This window comes from Benincasa hispida, chromosome 1 (genome assembly GCF_027475165.1).
Source record: "Benincasa hispida cultivar pf3 chromosome 1, pf3_genome.v1.1, whole genome shotgun sequence".
Classification (NCBI taxonomy): Eukaryota; Viridiplantae; Streptophyta; class Magnoliopsida; order Cucurbitales; family Cucurbitaceae; genus Benincasa; species Benincasa hispida.
The window spans coordinates 92,076,516-92,092,829 of record NC_143478.1 but is presented as its reverse complement, the minus strand read 5'-3'; the positions used below and the strand labels follow the sequence as shown (position 1 = coordinate 92,092,829).

General features: G+C 33.0%; 1 protein-coding gene and 1 long non-coding RNA gene across 2 annotated transcripts; both read right to left on the bottom strand.

The window, feature by feature from the left end:
- Positions 1–4,384: 4,384 nt before the first annotated feature.
- On the bottom strand, positions 4,385–7,179 carry LOC150038852 (uncharacterized). The gene is made up of 2 exons (XR_016525480.1): positions 6,928–7,179; positions 4,385–5,212 (listed from the first exon to the last, which is right to left on the bottom strand). It is a non-coding gene; the product is annotated as an uncharacterized LOC150038852 (long non-coding RNA).
- Positions 7,180–12,498: 5,319 nt separating this feature from the next.
- LOC120070268 (DNA-directed RNA polymerase subunit beta) lies at positions 12,499–15,234 on the bottom strand. The gene is made up of 4 exons (XM_039022164.2): positions 14,637–15,234; positions 13,705–14,149; positions 13,500–13,615; positions 12,499–13,161 (listed from the first exon to the last, which is right to left on the bottom strand). Exons 1-4 carry the CDS (start codon positions 15,097–15,099, stop codon positions 12,746–12,748), a joined length of 1,440 nt encoding a protein of 479 aa, XP_038878092.1. The 5' UTR covers positions 15,100–15,234; the 3' UTR covers positions 12,499–12,745.
- Between the last annotated feature and the right edge of the window lie 1,080 nt (positions 15,235–16,314).

Below are 16,314 nucleotides of genomic sequence, written 5' to 3'. Positions count from 1 at the left end.
AAATAATTTTCTAATTATTTGTTTTTTAAAATGATAAAGGGGAGGGACTCCCTCTCCACCTTTTTCTCTCCATCACTCACGTAAAAAAGTGATGGAGGGGTCTCTTTCATATACCTACAAAAAAGACAGAGAAAAATGTGAGATATGCAGAACGTTGGTTTTTTCTTAGAAATTTTTTTTTGCCTTCCTAGGTTTTTCCTCTAAAAAACATTCTTCCTTCTCCCTCAATCCCAAACCACTCTAGAGCCCACACCTCCTAGATTCTCACCAGAGAATACCGAGGACTCTTTCGTGGTTGTGTTCGTAGGATTCTTTTCGAAGAACATCTTCAAAGGTAAGGTTCCCTAACCTTTTGGTTTATTTTTAAGCATGTTATATATATATATATATATATATATATATATATATCTTCCTAATGCATGTACTATAAAATGTTTTTAATAGGTTTTTGGGATGACCCACTTCCGTTGTAATCCCCTTCATAGAGGTTCTTTCAGTAGTGGGGTTACTTATTGATTATTTTTTACTCATCCTTTCTCATGTTTATGTTTCAGATAAGAGTAGGGACGAGTCAACAAATGAGAAGCAGAATCCGTGATCGAGCCACTGAGATTAGTATTATGCTTCCGCGCATGTTTTTTAGATTTCTTTTCATGCTTTCAATTAAGTCTTGATGGTTAGAACTCTTTGTTTTGGTATTCATTTTTAGACTTTCAGTTTTCTAGATTCATTTTCATGGTTATGAGTATCCTATTACTTGGATTTTTATTTTCTAGTTTTAGTGAAATCTTTTAATTGACTTTATTTATTTGACATTTATTTCGCTATGAAAAAGTGTCGTTTTAATTTCATGCATGCATGTGTATAGTAATGGCTTAGCTTGAGTCCTAGGGAGTCGGGTCGTTACATTATTATCAAGTCGAAATCTAGCATTTGCAAGATTACTTGATCAAATAATTAAGTTAAGAGCACAATTTCCTGATTATACAATTAAGACCATTTGTATTGATAATGCTAGTGAATTTACATCTCAAGCTTTTGATAATTATTATATGTCAATTGGGATAAGTGTTAAACATCCTATAGCTCATGTTCATACACAAAATGGTTTAACAGAATCATTTATAAAACGTCCAATTTATTGCAAGACTATTACTTATGAGAGTTAAGCTTTCTTCATCTGTATGGGGACATGTTATTTTGCATGCAGCATCACTTGTACGCATTAGACCAATAGTTTATCATAAGTACTCTCCATTACAATTAGCTTATGGTCATGAGCCAAATATTTTCCATCTAAGAATTTTTAGGTGTGAAGTATATGTTCCAATTGCTCCACCACAATGCACTAAGATGGGTCCTCAAAGGAGATTAGTAATATATGTTGGATATGATTCCCCATCAATTATTAAATATCTTGAACTCCTGATGAGTGATGTATTTACTACACACTTATTGATTGTCATTTTAATGACACAATTTTTCCAACATTTGGGGGGGGGGGGGGGGTGAATTAAGAAATTGAAAAAAGAAATTACATAGAATGCATCGTTATTGTCTCATTTAGATCCCCGTATAGATTAATGTGAATTTGAAGTTCAGAAAATAATTCATTTGTAAAATATAGCAAATCAATTACTAGATGTATTTATGGATGTAAAGAAAGTATCTAAGTCATATATACCAGCTGCAATTGTTCCATAAAAAATTGATATCCCAATACAACAAGTTGTCACTAATGAGTCTGGAATACGCCAGAAGTGTGGTAGACCAATGGGTTCCAATGATAAAAATCCTCGAAAACGAAAAATAATTAATAGTGAGAAAGACTTAGATGAGGATGTAATACCTATAAGAAATCTTTGACATGACTAGTGAGGAAGGTGAAATACCTAAATATAATAATGGGATTTCAATAAACTCTGTTATGAAAAGAAAAGGATGGAATCAAACTAATGTAATTATCGACAGCATTTTTGCGTATAATGTTGCTCTTGATAATATATCTAAAAATGAGGATCCTGAACCAAAATTTGTTGAAGAATGTTGACATAGAAAAGATTGACTTCAGTAGAAAGAAACAATCGAGGCAGAATTAAACTCACATTCAAAATGTCAGGTTTTGGACCAATAGTCCAAACACTAGAAGGTGTTAAACTTGTGGGCTACAAATGAGTATTTGTGAGGAAAAGAAATGAAATAATGAGGTCATAAGATATAAAGCAAGACTAGTTGCATAAGGTTTTTCACAAAAACCTGATATTGATTTTGAAGAGATGTATTCTCTAGTGGTGGATACAATTACATTATGATATTTAATTGGCTTGACTATGTATAAAATTCTGGATATGCATCTTATGAATGTGTCATAGCATATTTATATGGATCTCTGGATAATGATATTTATATGAGAATTCCATAAGGAATTAAGGTACCTAAAACATATACATTAAATTCAGTGGTATTCAATAAAGTTACAGAGGTCACTATATGAATTGAAACAATCAAGACGGATGTGGTACAAGTGGATATTTATTGAAAGAATGATATCAAAATAATCCAATATGTCCATGTTTTTTTTATAAAGAAATCAAAATCAAGATTTGCTATTATAACTGTATATGTTTATGACTTGAATATAATTGTTACTCCTGAAGAGCTTTCAAATGCAATAGAATATCTTAAGAAAGAATTTGAGATGAAAGATCTCGAAAAAATAAAATTTTTCCTTGGTTTGCAAATTGAGTATTTAGTAGATGGAATATTTATTCATTAGTCAACTTATACAGAAAAAATTTTGAAAAAATTTTATATGGACAAAGCATATCCATTAAATATTTCAATGGAAGTCTGTTCATTGGATATAAAGAAAGATATATTTCGACCTCAAGAAGATAATGAATAACTTCTTGGTCCTGAAGTACCATATCTTAGTGCAATTGGTGTATTTATGTATCTTGCTAATAATACAAGACCAGATATTGCATTTTCAATAAATTTATTAGCAAGATATAGTTCTTTTCCAACAAAAAGACATTGGAACAGAATTAAGCATATACTCCGTTATCTCTAAGGAGCAATCGGGTTTGTTTTATTCAAATAAATCAAATTTTGATCTAGTTGATTATGCAGATTCTGGATAATTATCTGATCGACACAAAGCTAGATCTCAAACAAGTTATCTCTTCACATGTGGATAAATTGTTATATCATGGCGATCGGTTAAACAGACCATAATGACCACTTCCTCAAATCATGCTAAAATTCTTGTAATTCATGAGGCTAGTCGAGAATGTGTATGGCTAAGATTAATGACTCAGCACATTCGTGAAACATGTTGCTTGTCTTCTAATAAAAAAACCCTCCAACAATATTATACGAAGACAACACAACTTGCATAGCCTAAATCAAAGGAGGATATATCAAAGGAGATAGAACAAAACGTATTTCACCGAAGCTTTTCTACACTCATGACCTTGAAGAAAATGGCGACATCACTGTACAATAAATTTGTTCGAATGATAACCTAGCAAGCTTATTTACAAAGGCATTACCAACCGTAACTTTTGAAAAATTAGTGCACAACATTGGAATGTGGTGACTCAGAGATCTTAAGTGATATTTTCATGAGGAGGAGTAAATATATTGTATTCTTTTAGGAGTATATATCATATGAAATATGTACTTTTTTTCCTTCACAAGGGTTTTTCCCATTGGGTTTTTCCTATTAAGGTTTCAACGAGGTATATTTTATATATATATGGACATCTGGGGGGGAGTATTATGAATATTATAATAATAAATAGATGCGCATTACTTAGTGTCCCAAAAGCCACGTGTCATCCTTTTATATTGTCCATGTGCCTTGCAGTTATTCATGCTTAGTGTCCATGTAACTCCACATCCTACTTGCCACTTTACCTATAAAGAGTGGCATTTGGTAGATCTTAAAATGATATACCCATTGGTCCACTTCTTCCACTAAATTTTCTATTATCCAATTTTATGATTTTAGTTATTTTTATATTTTATATTATATTATATTACATTTATATTTATTATTATTATTATTTTATATTTTCTCCATATCCGTGTTCCCGTTGTGTTACTCAATTTCACAATAATTATTATTAGATATTACATCAAGCTCACCCAAAAATTTTCATTTCATTTAGTATGTTTTAAATAATATTAATTGATAATTTCTTGGAATATTGAATAAGAATATTGGAGGTTATTTTTTCAAATCTAGCCTGACCCCTTTTCTCAATCTTTTAAATGAGAGCCCAAATTCAATAATAAAATGTACATTGATTTAATAGTGTAAGAGATGAAAAATTATATAGCCCATGTTCAACATTTTAATCTTAAAATTGAAGAGGACTTTTATAATAAATAATTTGAATATTCTATCTAATAATATAAAATAAGAGCGTTATTTTCTTTTTTAGGCCGAGAACAACAGAAACGAAAACAACCAAAATCGGCAACCCCTAGAGCATAAGTGGGAGAACACACCCTGAAAAAACATCTTTCCAGTACAAAGAGTATCCTTGAGAGGAGGTCAAAGCTGCAATATTATAAGTAGACTTGTTCTCCTTTCGAGGGATATGACAAAACCAAGCAACATTTACACTGTTCCCAACCAAAAGAATATCCTTAATAATGACCCCAGTCTCAGAGTAAGAAAAATGGTTCCCATTCAACAACTTAATAACATCAAGAGCATCCGAATCTACTTTGATGAGGGGTTGGAACCAGATCACTCCCGCTCGATTGCATTTAGACCCTCTATAATCGCCTCCGATTCCAACATACTGATGCTGCTACACCTCTAAATAAATTTGCAGCCTCCGAGTTTTATATTCCCCCCATGATCCCTAATAACCCAACTAAGTCCCCTTCGACTACTAACTTTCGACCAAGCTACAACAACATTCAATTTCAAAGAACCGGCAGCGAAAGGAGACTAAACAAGCAACAAGGAAGGCGACTTATGCTTACAAGTGGAGACAACCCATACCAACCGCCTCATCACACAACAAGGAACTGGTTCTCGCCTTAAAAGCCTCAAGATCAGGCACCGATTTGTAAAAGCAGATCTCATTTCAAAGGTTCCACAAGCACCATAAAATGATTAGCGCAATATCCAACACTTCCAGTGAACATAAACTTCTCGAGTAATCCCATATATCCAAAGGACCACCTACCTCTGCCCAAACCAAACAAGTCAACATAAGAAGGGAGGAAAAATCTCAAACTTTTCTACAAAACTCACATTCCTAAAAGATATGACAAGTAGTCTCCATATGGAATGTGCAAAAAATACACACACACACAAAACAAATCAATAGAAATTCCTTTGCAAAGCAAGTTAAGAAGAGAGGGAATAAGATCATTGAAAATTCTCCAATAAAAGATTTTGACTTTTGGCTTAACTCTCGCCATCCACAATACGTCCTAAGACTTAACAATCTCACTTCCACTTGAGGAGGGAAGGGAAGCAGACTAAAGAGAAATCCCCAAATGATAAGCACCTTTTACAGTTTTTGTTTTTTGGTCAAAACACCAGAACAAACAATCATCAAGCCTTTTACACCTCATGGGGATGGAAAGGATATCAGCCACACCGTGGGGAGAAAAATTTTCCTAACCAACTTCTCATCCCAGGAGCTCAAGGGAGAAAGTAGGAAAGACACATTCTCATTCTTGGCTCTGTTGTGCACTCAACTTGGCTTAAATCTACCTCCATTAGAAATCTAAGGATTGTTCTCAATTGAAATTGTTAGGAAACTGATTCTTGTAGGATTTCATTATCATTACGTGTTGGTACAATCTTTCAGAATAGGAACTAAATGATGAATGAATTCTTTAGTAAACGGTATGAGTCAAACAGAGACTATTCCGATCATTTACAAAACTCTATACGATCGCTTACAGTCTCTACATGATCGTTGTGTAACACTAGATGATCATCCACAAACACCCTACGATCGCTTACCAAATTCTATACGATCGCCTATCAAATGCTATTCGATCGCCTACCAAATGCTACACGATCGCTTAGTAGAAATAGACGATGAACGACACACTATGATGACTTCACCACGACAGAGACTTTCGAACTCCCACTCTCGAAAGCTCTCCTTCTTCTCTTGATATTCAAACTTTACTGCCCTCTCTTCCGATTTCTTCCTCTTTTTTAAAACTCAACTTCTCACAACAGAATTGAAAGTAATCCTTAACCGATTTAACCGCCGACTTCCCTTTATTTCTTTTATTCTTTCTTTTTTGATATTGCAACACAATTGGAGGCCTATCAGAAATGTTGAAACCATTTCCCACCTGCCACCTTACCCCTTTAGCAAACAGCTCACTTCCCCACAGAATGCTTCGCCATGTATCATGGATTGTGCCCCAACTTCACCTTCAAGAAGACATCATTCGAAAAATATCTCCCTTTTAAAACCCTCCACAACGAGCAGTTAGAATTTTTAATGATCCTCCAATTGGTTTTAGCGAGCTAGGCTTGTTTAAAAATTCTTAATCTCTTAAATCCATCCCCCTCTCTTTCTTATTGACACACATCTTTATCCACCTCCTTCAATGGATCTTTTTTTTTTCTCCTCCGTAAAGCCCCACCAAAAGCGAGCACACAAATGCTCAATTTCCTTACAAGGGCTTTCCGACAACCTAAAGAAGCTCACAGTGTAGCAGACAAATAAGAGCGTTATGTGTACTTTCTTTCATTTTGGAAGTTTTAGTACTAATTGAACTGTGAAATTTCATTGGGGAGCGGAGATCAGCCCAATTTTTATTTTTACAGAATGAAAATTTTACATAACAAAATATGCATTATCACATACAATTATACAACATGTAAAAGAGGGGAAAAGGAAATTAAGGTTAGGGTTTCAAGAAACTTACCCTTGTAGATACCAAAACCTTTACGAACTCCCCTCTCCAAAATGATCACGAACAATTCGTACAATCACAAATATCCAAAGGTGACATCACTAATTGGAACTTTCTGTATTCTCATTTGGATATAGAATCCTCAGAAGATGTTGGCTCCGAGATTTTGGAAGAAAGGGAAAATAATTGAGAGGAGAAGAGAAGTTTTGGAAAATTTTATAAAGATCTCAAAAACCAGAGAGAGATTTTAATATATGTTATATCAAATACAATAGAAGTTTTGGGCTCTCAAATAACTATATGTTATATCATATATAACACATAATCTATATTTTAATATTGTTTCAAATACAATACAACGACCTATAGTCTTAATTCTCTCATTAATATATAGTAGTTAATATAAATCTCATTTATACTAAATATAATTATATGAATCTAATTCACATAATTAATATTTGAATCATATTCAAATATTTATTTCCTCTCAAATAAACTTTATATTATAATGTATCAAATACATTATATTAATTATATCATACATAATTAAATTAAATTAATTATATCACATATAATTAATTTTCTCAATTAATTTGAACAATTCAAATTAATCCAAAATTGATTCTCACAAATCCCTGTTCAGCTATAGAGGGGACCTTATGGTCCAGCTCCAATGGTACTTGAATAACTAATTAAATTCTTTTAATTAAATTATTCAACATCCATTAACTGTCAGTCACTCCACTAAAGATCGACAGCTGCACTCTTCGCACTACAGATATATTTATGTGTCCATTGGATATAACCAGTCAACAGTGTGATGATCCTTCAGAAATTGCTCGTAAGTACAATTGGCCCAAAATTACCGTTTTACCCCTATAGTTACATCTAACTCCTTAATTACCACTAATCCCTCTATTGAACAATAAGTCATAGTCCAACTATGATAAAACCACTCTCGGACCATGAAAGGGTGTGAGGCCAAATTATTCCAGCCCTGAAATCAGCCCTTAAGGGAACAATTTATCTACTTTCCCCGACATCAAGGAATGAGTGAATTCCGTCTTGTGTAGCTGTGTTCCTAACTCCCTAATCAGATGAATCTCCAAAATGGTAAGCTTATATCTAGTCACTCTCACCCATACAAATCAAATGACCATCTTCATAGGCAGGAGTTCACAACTGATTCAGGTCATGTCATCTATGGTCATCCTGGTGAAATGTAAGTCTCTATTATTAATGGTGTTATATAATGAGACTATTCATTTTGTGGTTCGGTCTTATACAAACTCCTTTGTATAGATCATTACCGCTCACATGTCTCTACATGAATCATCAGGATCAGATCATTTGTAGCACTTTGCAACAATTGTAACATCTACAAAGCGAGTCGTGTTCGTAACGTCACTAGAATAAGGCACCCAGCCTTATCCATCTACTACAGACCATTTAGGTTATCACTTAAATACGATTCACCTGTATGTCTCTGCACACATGTTTAAGCTATAGATGATAACCTTAAATGTTAGTTTATTGGTTCGTGGGTTAATGCTACTAAATGTTAAATAAAACATCTCATATTTTATTAAATAAAGAAAATGTTTGTACATTACAATTACAAACTATAGGACTCATGAGATTTAGGGCATCAACCCCGTCACTAATAAATTATCATATTTAGTTAATTATGCATTGAATTGTTATGAATACCTTCTTCACCCTACTTTCACTATACACAACTCAAATTTGAATAATTTTCTCTCTCTAGAAAGTATTTGATTAAAATTTAAAAGACAAATATATGTTCTATATAGTAGATGGCTTATGCTTAAAGTTTTAATAGAGCCAGATCGTCATTCAAATATATAATGTCTCAATTTAAATATTATGTTATATTTTAGGATGGATAAGTAAATATCATATTGCAGAATAATATACGTCGATTATAAATTATGTTGAAGAAACTTACGTGAATTTAACGTGTATATATTGCAGAACTTTTATTAAGCAAATTTAGGGTTCATAATTTCACAACTAATATCTGAATCGTCCATCTACTCGTTTAATAAATATTATAGTCAAATAAAATAAAATGATTGTGTGTAACTTTGAAAATATGATATTGAGAATATATATGATATCCAGTGTATAATGAAAGTGCTATAAATGTGTCAACCTCGTTAGAGATATTTAAATGCACCTAGTAAATTCTCTCTTCTATCATCGTTTTATATATATATATATATAATGTTTAATGTGTGAATCTCTTTTGTATTAACAAATGTAGGGGCGAGATTCTAACTTCTCGTAGATATTTTAACTTTTAACAGTAATTTTCTAATTTGAACTATATACACACAAACAACCTAAACTACATAAAAAAATGTCAATTCACCTCGTACGTCAATTTGAAAGTATGGACCTATCAAATAAAAATTATGAAATATGGAAAATTTAATACATTTCCCTATTTCTAAATTCTTCGAAGTCATTCGATGGGTCAAAAGAGAGATTATGTTAGGTATTCAATTAATTAAGTCGTTTATTATTTATTTGTTTTATGTCTAAATGAATTAACTCATTATTTAATTGTTTCATGTCAAAAGAACAATTATGTGGTCAAAACACAACATTAAGTTTAGAATTAAATTCACATAAATGGTCTTGGTTTAAAGATAATGATAGATTATCTCCCATTACAGGAAACCTCTTATAAGCAATAATTATTTCATCACTAATAGTTTATTTTCCCTACAAGTTTTAAGTTTTTGTCCCAGCAAGATGAAGTATAAAGCATGTATGGTTAAATTAGAAGTTTAATTCTTAAATTTTTAAAATTATGTCTTTTAAATTCATGAAATTTGAAAAACATCTAATAGCCCATGAACTTTTCATTAATCTATTTGACCATTTTTAAAATTTGCATACCAATTTTATCCACACTAAGATTCATTAATCTTAATACATACAGATGTCAGAAAAGATAATTTAAAAACATGATACGATATTTAAATAATGATTGTTTTCAAATATAGGATGTTAAACCAACTTATTTACAAATATAGCAAAATGTCACTTTTCGTTAATGATAGATATTTATTAGTGTCTCATTAACACTAATAAATGTTTTTCAATGTCTAACACTATCTATTATTAATAGACAGTGACATTTTTCTATATTTAAAACTATTTAAAAATTTTCACCATTTAAAACAATTACATAAATGAATTCATTCTCTTCCAAGCTTTTACCATTAACATGACTCTAATTAACCACCCAAACAGAATATGTGCACTTTGTTTTAGGCTTTAGCAAGTAAATTGAAGGAAACTAACAAAAATGACATTTTTGGAGTTTTATTTTATATTTTTTTACCTATTTTTGAAAAACAAGTTTTTTTTTATCCTTTTGAGGATGAAAATGATGTAAGCATGGAAAATTTTGGTCTTACAATTACTCTTATGCCTCTTATAAAATTCTCGTTCTCAATTTCAACAACCAGCCTACAAAATTAATTTACCAAAATTTCTCCACCACAAAAATTTATTCACAAAAGATTAATTCATCCAAAAATTAATTGAAAAATAACTATTCACATTCCAACACAAAAAAATTATCCACTAAAATTGATTTGTTTACAACCCCACAAAAAGTTTTCTTCACCAAATTATCTCCGGAAGGAAAAATCTTTTGTCAAATCCAAAACTTGTATGTTCCCGAAGTTATAATTTTGTACACTCCAAAGGTATGTATTTCATTTTATATGTATTCAATCGTTCGATAATTTTTGGAAAAATTGACAAAAATGTAACCTTTTCTTCTATTTTTTGGCCCGGTTTCATACCCGACTGAGCTGAAGATCGGGCCAAAAAATAGTAAAGCACTCTTTTCGGTTTCCACCTAGTCTCACCCCTTACCGGTCTTGCCCCTTCCCAGTCCCGGCCTAGCGCCCAATCCCCTTCTCGATCTTGCATCTTCTCGTCCAGCACATTTGTAACCTTTCTTCTATTTTTTGGCTCGGTCTCATACCTGATCAGGCTGAAGACCGAGCTAAAAAATAGTAAAGAATTCTTTTTGGTTTCCACCCATTACCGCCCCGTCTCGGTCCTACCCCCTTCCCTTTCGTCTTTTCATTAACCCTGCCCAGTCATGTAACCGGTCACCCTTGTATGAAGCCCGACTGGGTACCCCTCCCTTACACCCATAGTATGAAGTCTAGTCAAATCTTATTTCGCGCCCGGCCGATCTAACGTCGGTCGCCAATCATTCCCCCTTCGTCTTACGATTAGCCCCGCCCGGTCACCCTTGTATAAAGTCCGACCAGGTAGAGACTGACTTCCAAAAAAATTGGTCCGATTTTTTCGTGAAAAAATTAATTTTAGGCTCGAGAAATTTTCAGAAAACGACGACCATGATGTTCTAAGGAAAAAAATTAACATTTAACATAGATTTAAAACAATCATAATTTTACATTGTTGGGTAAAAAAATAATGTTTTTAAAAAGGATCTAAATTTCAAAACAAAAACTCCAAATAAGTCATTTTTGTCAATTACCCTAAATTGAACACGAAGGTAGACAAAAGATGAGTTTAACAAAATTCGACCATCAAAGACACACGTGCAAATGCTAATGGACCATCCGCTATTGGTGCTATTGGTTTAGCCAAAAATCAATAAGATTATGCGTCACGGCAATCATTTGGATCTTATTTGATAATCAATTGATTTTTAGTTTTCATAATTTGACTTGTTTTAAAAATTATTTTTTAGCTTTCAAAACTTGTTTTTTTTTTAAACATCGGTAGGAAGTAAATAACAAAACAAAACAATTTAGTAGTGGAATTGGTATTTATAGTCTTATTTTTCAAAATCTAAAAACCAAATTACTAAACGAGATATGGATTTTTTATTTTTGGACCGTTTCATCTTATCTAAGAAAACATTTGAATTCATGACTAAATTCTAAAAACAAAAATAAGGATGTAAACACTACTTTTTTTTATTATTATTATTCTTTTTAGTTTTCTAACTAGTTATCAAGCAGAACTTCAACCAATCTCATCATAACCACTGTGATTCATGTAGTAGGCTAAGGATCATGAAATCTTTCAAAATTACCAAACCAAGTAGATCTTCAAGACATGCCTTTTCAGCTTCTCCTGGCCAACAATGGTAGCAGACAAATGCAAAGCAGCAGAAAGGAGGGAAGCATTCTTCAATGGACTAATTGTATAGTCCTTATATATGTTCTCAATTTCCACTTTTTCCTGCTAACTCATTAAGTTATGTAAGAGAGAGATGCAATTTTGTGTGCCTGATTTATGTTTCTCATCCTGATATCCTGCTAACTCATTAAGTCATTGCTCTCTTGGCTTATCAGCTGGGGTTTCCACAACATGATCCAGTTTTCCTATCAGCATCAGGTTGAGATGAGAGCAATAGTGTAACTTGCAAATTAATTCCCTTAAAAGGCTCAAAAGATTGCTCATAGTTCATATTCTTATTTACTGGGCGGATACAAAAACAGTTGGATAAAGTCAGTCAATTGAGATATAATATGCTACAACAACTACAAGGACGGATTGAACAAACAAGGGATCTCAGTATGGCCAATATATAAAACTGCCATCAACAAAAACCACTAACAATATGTTTGAACAGAGCATCTGTCCCTAAATTGACATCGAATATGGAAAAAAAAACATAAATGGTAAGAAAAAAAAATATGACACTTCATACCTAGGGGACGACTACAAGATAAACCCAGGTATGACCTTAACTATTGACAGGTAGAGTAAAATGCCTAATCTCTGCCAGACTCTCTCCCAACTATTGTTTAGATATCTGAATATAGACCATTTGTGTGTATCCGTTAAATACAGAAGTCTCAAGTCGAGTTAAACCAAGCCGCTGGAACAAACCGTACCTGCCATCTTCGATAATAGGGCTGGAAACACGAGCAGGATCATATCTTGTCTGATGTGTTAAGGAAGGGCCAGCAACAGGAGGGACCTCCCAATAAACATCAAGAATTGACTCCAGGTATCTGCTATTTTGGAAGTGCTCTGCATGGGAAATAGCCCTATTACTATGGTTAAAATCATCGCGCATGTAGCCTCGGACACCCCACCAAGATTCATATGGTCCACAAAGTTCTTCTATATTCACTGCCTTTTCCCAGAACAACTTCCTTTTTGCTCTGATTCTAGCTTCATCACTGTCCTTGAAGCAACTATGCCCACCTCCTAAATCAGAAATAGAAAAGCATTAAAATAAATTTCAATCGCATGTGTCGCAGACACAAACTCACAGTATCAATTTAAAATAAGAGGAAGCAACTCTTGAAAATAATTTTGAATTCCTTGTGTCCTAGAGATACTAGGAGCATCATATGGATCAGTTCTAAATTTCTCATTAGATTTCAGTTTTTCTGTATTAAGGAAGGCTCCTTATGCAAAAGTCCTTATCTGATTACCCAATAGATGATGTGAAGAAGAAACTGTGTTGTCTTTTTACCTAGGCATATTCAAAAAAGGTAAAAACAAAACAGAGTGGAATGAGATACAAATGGAAGCAAAGGCACCTCTAATATAAAATTGATCGCACATCTGCCTTAAAGAATAGTGATCTCCTGTACCAGTATCATAGTTATCCTCAAAAACAAGATGTCGAAAGCCAGCTTTCAGAGCTTGCTTTATTCTGCATTCAGATTACAAGACAAATTTTCAGCATACTTGTGTAATTAGATGGGCAACAAATATATTTGATCACAATGAAATTCTGTATACCTCTTTAGTTCATTCTGATGGTCATCAAAAAATATAAGGACTCGACTAAGATCATCAATTCCATGTTCTTTCATCACATTTTTCCAACCAACACTACCAAAATCTACAAAGTCCTTTCCAGCAAAGTACGTACAGTTAGCATCAACGTAAGCGGGCCCTTTCTTCAAGTATTTTTCGGGGTGTCGGGGTGACAGTGAAATAATTCGCGTGTACGGCATTGCTTGCCGCAGCACCCAAGTTGAGTGTCCCTTGAATGCACCACTCTCAATCATCAAATCTGGCTTTAGCCAACGAGCAATGAACCAAAGGCCAAAGCTATGATCAAATCCCATCCCATACATGTTATTTTTTATGGGACGGGTCTCATAAATTGGTACAAACTCTTCCAAGGCATTTAGTAAATCTTTTGCAGTCCATTCCACTGTCTTTCCATGTTTCGATCTGCCTTTTGACAAGGATGGGATTATAAGGATTCAAACAAGCAACAAGTTAAGAAATTTCATAGCATTTAATCAAACTAGAACCTAGAACTGCAAAGTCAGTGAGAATAGAACTAGTTCACTTATAAGGAAACTTAATCATAATCCAGAAAATTCAACATTATTAAATATTGTCGTGATTGTTTGACTCTCAGTCTCCACTGTTATTACTCGAGTAACATATCATCACTAAGGCCTAGAACAGTTAGTCCAACACTAAGTAAGGAGAAAGGAGAAACTAATTACAATAAATCGAGAACATGAAATTGCTCACAGCAGTACACAGATTCGATTCGACAAACAACGATGTTTCCTTTTCATCATGCGAAAAACAAATTAATTACAGTTCTGCATCTATTTTGCATTATGTAGATGACATCCATAACCACCGAACACGGATCTAAAACAATAATGGATCGGACAAAATCCAAAGGGATAAACAAGAAAACTTACACCAGGGCACACCAAGAGAACCGAAATCCGAATCTAGGCCGTCCATGCCGAAGAACCCAGAACGGGAAACGGGATCATAAGACGAAACACACACAAATCTGCGGGAATGAAAGAATATCAAAGAGGAAACCAAGAGAAGTATTACGGCAACGAGAGCAAGGCAAGCCCAAATGGGTCCGATTCGAACGAAGTAATTGGAAAGTCGCTGAGTGAAGAAGGAGAAATTGTGCTTCTTAGTCTTGGAAACGTCGTCGTCGTCGTCGTCGTCATCAATATCACCACTGTGATGAGGGACTCTGCGAGAAGAAAGGGCACGCTCAAGCATTCGATTGGAAGTAGGGCTTTGAGGGGTTGTTGAAGATTGAACTCTCATAGTGTCGAAGCTCATTCCGGTGTTGCTATGGTCGAGTTCTAGCCGAAGGGTATGCTTTGGGCTTGGAATCTTGGATTGCCATGGCTTCATGTCTTTCCTTTTTGATCGACTCAACACAACACCGAACAGACTCACTCTTTTCCTCCTTTAAAAACAATTCCATTTTTAGTTTTTTCTTCTTTTTTTTTTCACTATTGTTTGTTTCGAAAATTGAGAAATGTAAACGATTAATTCTTAGGTGGTCCTAGAATATATTAAAATGAGCAAATTTATTTATAAATATTATAAAATTTTATTTCGGTAATAGGTAGTAATTATCTTTCAATGTCAGTATTTATGGATATATCACAGATAAAAAATGACATTTTGTTATATTTAAAAATATTTTCAATAATTTACCATTAATGATACTCAAGTTTGGATTATAAAAAAATCACTTAAGAATTGAATTTCCCAGAAAAAAGTGGGAAATAATTTTTTTTATTTTAATACGAATTTCTAAGAAAAAAGTTTGAAAAGAAATAAAGATGGTAATTTACTAATTTAAAACATCTAAATATTTGTTCTTTTTAAAATAATAAATTTGTCATTTTTCAAAAGGAATTTTGTGATGAAATAAGAACAATGTGAACAATAAAATAACAAAAAAAGCAAGACAAGAGAGAAAAGAAGAAATGAAATAGAAAGCTAATATCAAACTCAATTGTGGTGTGTCTTATAAAAACACCATACCCCACTATTTATAGAACAAAATAGTGTATGTTACAACATAGAATTCAATAGAGGATGCACATTACAACATGAAATTCAATGGGAAGTTTATGATATTTGATAACCTAGTAGATTATGGATATCTACACTAAATAATATATTATAATATATATTACATATATAATACTCCCCCTTAGATATCCATATCATATAAAATAAATGTCTCGTTAAAATCTTATTAGCAAAAAACTCAATGAGAAAAAATCCTAGTGAAGAAAAAATAGTATATTATTTTATATACTTCAGAGACTACCTCAATAAAAACCTTGTTAGGAAAATCCGGTTGGATAAAACCATATTCAAGGGGAAAATAATGCAACATATTTATTCTGCCTCGTGAAAACATCACTTGATACTCTTGGTTGTCACATACAAATGTTATTTTTTAACTTCTAAAATGTTGTTGTAGGCAACACTTTCGTCAATAAATCTCCCAAATCATCTTTTGAAGAAATTCATTGAATAGTGATATCGATACTTTATGCTTTATCATCTTCATATAATAACACTATTGACTAGCCTCATACATATCAA